The sequence below is a fragment of the Petaurus breviceps genome, unplaced genomic scaffold (genome assembly GCF_028583685.1).
Source record: "Petaurus breviceps papuanus isolate PSGF00001 unplaced genomic scaffold, PetGlider_PUasm1.0 349919, whole genome shotgun sequence".
NCBI classification, from domain to species: Eukaryota; Metazoa; Chordata; class Mammalia; order Diprotodontia; family Petauridae; genus Petaurus; species Petaurus breviceps.
Window position 1 is genome coordinate 1 of NW_027186196.1, and position 10182 is coordinate 10182.

Here is a 10182-nt window from a genome sequence, read left to right on the forward strand (position 1 = left end):
TGAGCAGTCAGCAGCCATCAACTCTGGCCAAGAGCTTCCACCAGCAACAAGATTATGGCTCCAGGAAGGCTCAGGTGATGGTTGGATTTTTGTAGCAATAAAACACTTTTGAATTAATATGTGTACACTGATACTTTAGGCACAGTAGTATTGTATACCTAACAGAAAACAGATAATGTAAACAGAACCTTTATATGCAATGGGAAGCAAAAAAGTTCATGTGACTTGGTTTATTGCTCTCTCAATTTAGCTATATGCTCTGGAACCAAACCCACAATGTTTCTGAAGTGTCTGTGTTCTTATCATTCTTATTATGATTTTGACTCTTTTCTCCCTAATTCTCCTCTCCTTCTTTCTTAAACCATTATTAGCCTCACTCCCTCAGTTCCCATATCTCCCACTGAACAAAATTTCTTTCCTTTCCCAAACACCCTCTTTTCTGTGAATCAGCTAAGATCTATGTTCCCTATCTGCTGCTTCTTCTCAAACCATCTCCATGCTGGTATGCCAGCCTGGGAGCTCCTTGACAGCAGGGACTGACTTTTCCCTTCCACAAGCTGAGCTGAGTGCCAGGAAAACTGGAGGTGCTTAATCCATGCATGCTGAGTGACTGACTGGGCCCAGGGCTGCACCAGGCCCAGCCTCTACCACACTCCCAGTATTCTAGTTTCTTGGTTGGCAAATGCACGTTTTGGCCCCAATTCTGTTTCTGGATCTTGCACTATAGCCCCTGTACTGAGTGACCTTTGACAGGTTCAAATCTTGCAGGGATCTGACCAGACCCAGAGTGAAGATCACAGAGACTTCTTTTCTAGCTCCTGAATCATCACATTCTATGGGACACCTGGGAGTTTTTACCTCCCATTTCTCCAAACTAACAGTGCCTTTCACCTCAAAAAATCTGGCCAATGATTCTCCAAGAAAGGGCCAAAGATGGAGCCTCAGAGATCAGGGGAGGGCAGAGGTTCGTGATGTAAGTAAAGCCTAGTCTTGGAGCAACTCTAAGTAAGGCAGCAACCTTTGCTACTACTGAGATGCTGCTGATGGAGAGAGGGAAAACCACAAAGCCAGGCTGTCTGGGTCCACAACACATCGGGGCTACATAATCTCACTGTAGCAGGGCTATCCTTTGGCACCTCCCTAAATAACTTCCTTTGGGCAGCTAGGAAGCAGACTGCAGAGAGTACTGCTCAGGAAGTCTTGATTCAAATCCAGCCTCAGACACTTACTTACTCTGTCATCCTCAGTAAGTCACTTAGACTTGTTGGCTTCAGTTTCCTCATCTGCAAAATGATGCAGAAAAGGAAATGGAAAACCACCCCATGACCTTGCCAAAAAAAAAAAAAAAAACAACAGGTGGGATCATGAAGACCCAGAAATGACTGAACAACAACGTGACTGCCTCCCTAGCAAAAGGACCAAATGTAAATCCTCTCTGGGGCTGTTAATCATGCACCACTTCATCATCTGCCCTCCTCCTCCTCCTCTTCTCATTTTCTTTCTTCTTATTTTCCCCCCAAACATGCTGTACTTCAGGGGTGCAGGCCTCCTTCTGTCCAGTGACCAGGACACTCCACCTCCCAACTCTGGGGACGTTCTGTGTCAGCCCCATGCCTAGAATGCTTGTGCTGGCTTCCCTGAAGCCCCAGCCAGAGCCCACCTTCCACAATACGCCTTTCTAGGCCTCCTTAGTCTCAGGGCCTGCCCTCTCTCAATGAGCTCCAATGTGTCCAGTCCAAAAAAGGTTTCCACACTGTTGTTAGTGTGTTCTCTGCCACCCAGTCTGTGAGCTCCAGGAGAGCAGGGGACGTTCCCTGTATCTCTTTATATCCCTGAGGCTTATCAGAAGGTCTGGCACAGAGCAGGCCCTTAATAAATTCTCACTCACTTGAAGAAGGTCTAAGAAAGAGCCCATATTGGAAAGCCAAACCCCTTTTGCTCTTTCAGGAGAGTTCCTGCCCCAGATTCCAAACAATGCCTGTTTATAGGATCAGACTGATCACTGGAGGGGCAATGAAAAGCCATGGTGTCCAAATACCTCATTTTACAGATCGGGAAACTGAGGTTCAGGGTTCAGTGACTTGTACAGGATCCCTCTGCTAAAAAGTGTCTCAAAAATATTTCCAAGTCAGGTCTTCTCGCCCCTAAATCTAGCACTTGCTTCAGCCCCACATCATCACAGCTTTCATACACCTGTTTTCCCCTGACGTACCTGGATGGCAGCTCCTCACGTCTTCTTGCTCCACCAGCCATGGGGCTTCCCTTTGCTCAAAACGTGAGATCAGATATTTTCTGGGAACTGGCAGCCCTGGGCAAGGGGAATCAGGATTAAGATGGAGAAAACTTGTCATTCAGGTCTCTTTAGGGAAAAGAGTGGGCATGTAAAGCTACTGCATTTTGAGAGTCACTTGATCATATAAGCACAGATCTGCCTAATGCTCCCATTAAGCTTTCTTTTTTTTTTTTTAAAGTAAAGTTTATTGAAAGTTTGCCATATTGGGTAGATATTTTTTCCCCTTTTGGAGGGCAATTGGGGTTAAGTAACTTGCCCAAGGTTACACGGCTAGTTTTTTTGTGTGTGGGTGTTAAGCATCTGAGGCCAGAACCGAACTCGGGTCCTCCTGACTCCAGGGCCGGAGCTCTTACTCACTGTGCCACCTAGCCGCCCCTCCCATTAAGGCTTCTAAAGGCAGTAACCCAAACTAGGATGGGCCAGATCAGCCTTGAGCTCCTGAAAATCAGACCCTGCTCAGTCAGCTTTGACCCGTCCCCTCCCCTGCTCCTCACTCCCTCATCTATAAAAACCTTTGGATTCTTCCTTCAGGGAGCTTTTGCCTCTTTTAGTGAGATTCTCCTGCTAGGGAACTCAATGAACCTCAGTTAGTCCAAACTCTGATTCGGAGCCAGTCTGTTAGTCCTGTCAGTGAGAGGGGCTAGCAAGCAAGGAGCACAGGATGGTTCCCAGAAGTCCTGAAGCAAGGTTTCCATAGCACTTAGTTTGGGAGCTTTGGGGAGAGATGGGGAGATCATGGAGTCAGACTGGAATAAAAATAATTGGTCATGGTGCACCTTCTTCATAGGACTAGGGACTCACTGCACAGTTTCCATTCTCTAGAATTAGAGGCAGCTCGTAGGGCAGTGGAGAGCGCTGCGGGCCTGGAGCCAGCAATGCCAGGGTTTAAATTCAGACTCAGTTACTAGCTGTGTGCTCCGGAGTAACTCAGTCAACCTCTGTTTGCTTCAGTTTTCTCAAATATCAAATGGGGATAATAACATCACCTAAGGACATCATATTGTAAGGAGAGCACTTAGCACAAGAGCTGTTGTTGAACAGAAATGCTTATTCCCTTCCTTCCTTTCCCACCATCTGGGCTGGAACTTGGGACAATGTAAAGGAAGACAAAGGACAAATGTGCCCAACCACATATAGCTGGGAGCTACAAACTGAGGCTTCTCACAAAGAAAAATGTCCTAAACACTTGGCCCCTCCCAAAGAGGAAGGGGTGCAGGGAAAAGCCGCCTGAGCAGTTTTCAGACACTTGGCAGACAAAATTCACGTCCAGGGAGAGGCTGGACTACATCATGTGGGATTACGTCCTCACCTGAGATACTTCAACACTGATCTGATGTGGTATGTCAAGTTACCTAGAATTGGCAAGAGACAGCTTCAGGGGCAACCAGACAACCTCCAGCTTCTCTTCTCACAATGTACTGACCTTTTACAGGAAAGCCAGGCAGCAGGAGGACCCTGTCTCTGGGACACAGGAGACCAGGATATTTCCCTTTCTGGTAACTGATAAATGCTCCAAAGCCAGCACACTCATGAATGAAGATCTTCCCTCTGATAGCAGATTGAGAGTGAACAGAGGAAGTGTCCTTACCAAGGGAGAACAGGTTCTGGGCATTCTCCAGCATCACCTCCTTGCACAGCTCCTTCTGAGAAGGGTCCAAGAGGCCCCACTCCTCTGGGGTGAAGTCCACAGACACATCTTTGAATGTCACCAACTCCTACATCAACAAAAGACACAAGATTTAGACTGGAAGGAGACTCCAGATTTCTTGTAGTCTCACCTCCCTCAAGCAAGAACAGAAAGCTGAAGCACAGAAAGGAGATTTACTCAGTGCTTATAACTTTCATGAGTGTCAGAGTCAACACCTGAAACCACGGTCAATAAGAGGCCAATGAAATATTGCAAAAAGTATTTGACATGGTGAGTTGGAATAAAAATTAAAAGGTCTTATGATGGAATGCACCTCCCTGTGGAATGTGTGTGAATGTATTTATTGGAGGGGAGGCTAGGTGGTGCAGTGAATGAAGCACCAGTCCTGGAGTCAGGAGGACCTGAGGTCAGATGTGACCTCAGACACTCAACACAAAACTAGCCATTGACCTTGGGCAAGTCACTTAAGCCCAATTGCCCTACCTTCCCACCTCCAAAAAAAAAAAAAAGTATGTACTGGAACAGTAAGGCAGGAGGATCTAGGCAGAAGAGAGAAGATGATGGGAATTCCCTTCTTCTCAGATTCTGTGGGGACTGTGTGAGAAGCTCACAGGTACAGGGGATTCTGGGAAGGGGCAGGAATTTCTGTGTGATGATAGAAAAGAGAGGAAAGAGAAAGAAAAGATCTACTTGACTTCCTGAGAAACTGAAACCAAGTCTTCTCTAGATCAAACAGAGAAAGGATCCATAAGTCACAGTAATTACCAGCAGGACTGAACTGAGGGACATGAGGCCTTCCAGCCAAGGGAAGCAGAATTAGCTGTTGTCCCTTTGAGGGCTTAAGGCTGCCCTGGGGTGAGAGGCCAGGGCCAGACATCTCATGCCTTTGTTTTATGGTGACTTTCATTCAGCAATAGCTTGTATTTCTTTATTATAATATGCAGTTACCATAGTTGGTCATTTTTGTCGTTCCTTGTACTCAAAGAGGACCAAATGACATCCCAATGTCAGGGTCAAAGTGTGTCTGTCCATGGATGCCCAGACTAACGGGGCCCAAAAGGCCCTACCAGAGGTCGGGCACAAAACATCCATGTGACCACCTGGGTGGAGATGGCTCTGAATTTGCACGTCTTCCCGTTCTTCTGAGTTACTGCAGTTCTGCTTTGCTCACAGGGCACAGGCCATTCCCTGAGGTGGGCACGCCATGCGGGGTCGTCCTTTGACTGTGTCTCCCATGTCTCACCACTGATTTACAGAGTTCTTCAGAGAGACTCTGGAAATTCCCTTTAATCACTTCTTCTAATCCCCTGTGAGAACCTTCCTTGCATGTCTTCTCCATGAAATAGTCTTTATGCAAACATCGTTTTAGCAACTGAACAGCATGGTCAGCCCAATCGAAGTTGGGCCCTACCAGTAAGAGAAGCAGGAGGGGAAAATGATCTCACATAAAGAGAGGCAGAGCAGGGCAGCTCCACTGAAGGGGAAGGTGGGGAGATGGTAAGGGAGGCCCTGATCCTGACTCTTCCCCAAATTGACTCCAAGAGGGAATAACATACATGCTCACTTGGGTATAGAAATCTATCTCATGCTATACAGAAATTAAAAGGGACAGAGATGGGGCACAGGGACTGATGGAAGGAAGGGCAAGTTCATGGAGGTATTGGTCAGAAATAAATCACTGGGGAAGAAGGACAACATGAAAAGTGAGGCAGAGGAGAAACAAGGGGAAAATGTGACGGAGGGAAATACACACTTATTTATCATCAGTATAAAAGCTTTTCCCACTTGTTCCCTGGTTGCCACCTGTGATGCAGAATGAAATTGTTTCAAATCAGATGGCTTGAGTGACAATATTCATCCTAATATATGAGCACGAATAAATATTAACAAAGGCAGAAATTATTTATCAGTGAGTAGTATACAAATGATCGAAACTGGTTTTGGCAAGCCCATTGAAATATGAAAATACTGATAGCATCTGTTTGTATTACGGGTTACAAATACTCACACCATGGAACAAATATGGATGGGGCTATCATTTTTGACAAAAAGAATTTTCTCTGTTGGGTTAAACTTGGACCTGATGTCAGATCTTCACTCCAAAATGGAAACCCTTGATTACAATTTTTGAGTTTTTTAAAGTCTCAGAGATTTTAAAATGGAAATGAAGGATTATCAAGATACACTGGAGTCACTTTATATCCAGTGTTCTTTCTTTCGTATGCTCTTTTGGAAATGATTATTTTCAGGATCAACAATTCTTAAGCTTAGAGTATTAAAAAAAATAATGTTACCTAAGCTCTCTATGGCTTGCAAAATTGTATGTGTAATTACCGTGGCCACTTTTAGTTACAAAATTGACTTAAAATTTTGCATATTTTAGATAAAATATTCTTTTTATTTTTTTATTTTTGGAGGGCAATTGGGGTTAAGTATTATATATCATTTCTTAATATTAATAATTTATTTTTATTAGCATTTCATTTTATCAAAACCAAAAAAATCCCAAAAACAAAAAAACCACCCTGCACAAATTCCCTATCAGAATATTAGAATATTTTTATCTAGGGGTGGCTAGGTAGCTCAGTGAATAAAGCACCAGGCCTGGAGTCAGGAGGACCTGAGTTCAAATCTAGCCTCAGACACTTAACACAAAACTAGCCTTGTGACCTTGGGCGAGTCACAACCCCAACTGCCCTACCTTCCCCCCTCCAAAAAAAGCTTAAAGTGATACATAATCCATAATTTGTTACCAAGAACAATAGTATTTTACACTAAAGCTCAAAAGCTCAAGATAAACAACAGACGAAACATATATAATTAATGAAAGCTTTGAAAGCATGTATTATATCTACTTACGCATCTCTTAATTTACCATAAATCCATGATAAATCATTAGTGACCTTCAGACTCAGGGATACATTCAAGCATTGCAATTTTTCTTTTGTAAAAAATACTCAGAATGGAATTCACTCAACACATCCGGGTGACTTACATAATTATAAATTTTTGATGCACTTTATCCTGAATAAATCCTGATTTTAGTAGGAAAAAAAACACAACAAAGTGACTAATAAGGAAGTTTCTTACATGACTGCACATGTATAACCTTTTAATGATTGCATACCCTCTGTGGGAGGGGTAAAAGGATGGAGGTAGGCAGAGAATTGGGACCTCAAAGCAGGAATAAAAAATGTCTGTCTATGTCATTGGGGAAAAAACGAAATATGACTTAAAAACGGTTAATAGCCAAAGGCAACCAGGCTGCTTAGTAGAGAGAGGACCAGACCTGGAGTCAGGGGGATCTGAGTCAATTTAGCCTCAGACATGTACCAATTGTAATGCCAAGCAAAGGCAACTTCCCAAGGTTCAAAATACCAGCATAGCTGCTCTCCATTTTATTCAGTCACAACTTAGGAACAGAGAAAATCAAAATAGAGCATAATTCAATCAAGTACTACTCTACCCCTGGACATTATAATTCATTTAATCAACCACAAAAGTCCCTCTTCTAAATATTACTCCACCCCTAGGAAGCACATTCATTTAGTCAATCACAAAGCCCCTCTACTCAAATGCTGATTTCTAATCATAAGTAAAGTACATTCATTTTGTCAATCCCAGAGCACAAAAAACTCAAAAGTTCCCCACCCTTGGATCACAACAGAATCTACCCCAGAGTTACAACAAGCTTAAGCAGAGCATTTAATACCCAAAGAGAGGTCTTTTCTCCATCTTGACCTGAGGCAAGTTCTCAGCAATCTTTGTTCCTGGGGAGACAAAGCTTAGCAAGGCCACAGGATACATTGCCAGTGTCCTCATTAATTCATTCTCTTTCTGCAGAACAGTCCTAGGACCCCTGAAAACATTAGCAAAACCCCCTTCCAGGATTTCTGTAAACATACAAGAAGAAAATCCTTCCTCAGGGCTTCTGAACCAAGAGCAAGGTTCCAAGCCCTCTACAACAACAGCACTGTCCTTCACCAGTGGACACAATTCACTCTCTGTCTGCAGAACAGTCTCAGGAGCTCAGACCCAACAGCAAGGTTCCAGAGCCTCTGCAACAACAGCACTGTCTTTCAACAGTGGAAAAATCTGACAAAAAATCAAAACAAACAAAGTACCAGCATAACAGCCATGTCTCCTCAGTCCTTGGCAGCTCCGGGTGGCAGCTCTCACAAGTCCTGGGCAATTCAAACTGGCCCTCAGCAATCCTCTCTGTCTCTCTCTGCCTCCAAGATGCTGCTTCCAAAAAGTTCTTCTGCCTTTCTCTTGTGTTTCTCCAAATTTATGTCACCAGCTCCGCCCAGTTCAGCCCTCTCTTTTCATATCAATAAGTCCATCCCACTTTACAAGCTCTGGGTTTTAATATAATCAATCCAAAAACCAAGCCAATACAGGGGGATCTTTAAATTCCATTACTGTTACAGTTGTGTGACCCTGGGCAAGTCACTTAAGCCTGTTTGCCTCAGTCTCTTATCTGCAAAATAAGTTGGGGAAGGAAATAGCAAACCACTGCAGCATCTTTGCCAAGAAAACCCAGAGGTTCACAAAGAGTCAGACATGCCTGAAACAACTCAAAGCAACAACAAACAGCTATTCCCCAATAGATAAATGGCCAAAGAATATGAACAAAGAATTCTCAAAAGAAGAACTGCCGAGCATTCCCAACCACAGGAAAAATGCTCGAAATCTCGAATAAGGGAAACGTAAAGCAAAACATCACTGAGGCTGCATCTCATACTCTGCAAAATGGATCAAAGAAATGAAGAATGGCACTAGCCAGTGTTGGAGGGGCTGTGGCAAGACAGACTCACTGAGACAATTCTGGGGCAGCTAGGGAATGGTAGAAGATCATGAAGATACTGATTCAAATCCAGCCTCAGACACTTTTTAGCTGTGTGACCCTGGTAAGTCATTGATCCTGTTTGCCTCAGTTTCCTGAACAGGGAAATAGAGATGATAAGAACACCTCCCATATAGGGCTGCTGTGAAGATGGTCAAAAGTGGATTTGGGGGAAAATAAGTCACTTCATTATATCTTTGCCTTTGAGCCCGATGCCTCTTTGACTAGAAGTGAGTGTCTCCATCAGTACCTCCTTTTCCCCCACTTGAAAACAAAAGTCTGAGGACTTTGAACAGTTCCCCAAAGTCAGCCCTTTCCCCATATCCTCTCTAATAAGGGAAGGCCCTTCACAAATGCTAATACACTTACAGCTAAAGAAGGAACTCTGTAAGTGGGACCCAGATGCCAACTTCAACTATTTTTTCGGATTGCCTTTCTTTCCAGAAACACTGGACCAGACAATGCCCGGGACCCTGCCCTGCAGTCCCACCTCATAGTATTTCCTCCTTTCAACCCTCACTGCCCTCTCACTGTGCCCTTAAGAGTCAAACCAGCTACAAGACAGGACCAGTCAGTGTGCACCAGACAGGTAAACTGGTGGTGCAGCTCAGACCCTGGAGGCCCAGCAGAGCAGCCTTCTAGGTCTAGCAGGGAGAGCCTGGCCAAAGAGGCAAAGGGGTTCAGGGAGCAGTTCTGTGGATGTGGGGGAGGAGTGCTGGGCATGGATACAGGGAGCAAGGAGAAGATCCCTACAGGGCAGTGTGGAAGGAGTCAAGTGGTCTTCCTTGTGCCTCAGGGATCATGAGGGAAAGCTTAACAACACACAGTAGGGCAGCAATTGGAGCAGGGGGAGGGGGCTAGTGCTTGTGATGCCAAAGTGCCAAGAATCAGTTCAAAACACAGCAGAGCAGGGCAGTGTGGTTCCTTCCCTTTTCAATTTCCTGCCCCTTTTTGTAAAGAAACAATCCACAGTAGGGCATTGACAGCCTCAGAGAAGGTCCTTCTTTGTCTGTGGAAATGGCCTCTTTGGCTGAGGTTGGCCCAGTCTGCAGACAGAGTGCACTCACCTGGGCTGGGGGTCTGCAGCTCCCAGGAACCATTCCCTCTGGCTGCAGGCTCCCACCTTGGCCCAGGCCTTGGTAATCTGCAGGCTAAGCTGGAGTGGGAGGATCCCAGAGGGGCAGAGTCTCACCCTTTTCTTCACAGGGGGGAGGCTGACCTAGAGGAATTTTGGAAGGGTCAGGCCCTGCCCTCAGGGCAAACAAGGCCGCTCATAGGGAGGGTCAGGCTTTGAAAAGAAGATGGTCCCACCCTCTCCTACCCCTTCACTTCAGTCCCTTTCCCTTCCCCCTTCCCCCTTCATCCTTCAGAGAACCAAGGGCAGAAGAGGCCTGG

At 45.0% G+C, this 10182-nt stretch overlaps 1 protein-coding gene across 1 annotated transcript; it reads right to left on the reverse strand.

The window, feature by feature from the left end:
• Nucleotides 1-6: 6 nt before the first annotated feature.
• On the reverse strand, nucleotides 7-10006 carry LOC138168004 (zinc finger protein 69 homolog). Its single transcript, XM_069096973.1, has 3 exons — nucleotides 9855-10006; nucleotides 3882-4008; nucleotides 7-2308 (listed from the first exon to the last, which is right to left on the reverse strand). Exons 1-3 carry the CDS (start codon nucleotides 9885-9887, stop codon nucleotides 2163-2165), a joined length of 306 nt encoding a protein of 101 aa, XP_068953074.1. The 5' UTR covers nucleotides 9888-10006; the 3' UTR covers nucleotides 7-2162.
• Nucleotides 10007-10182: the final 176 nt, after the last annotated feature.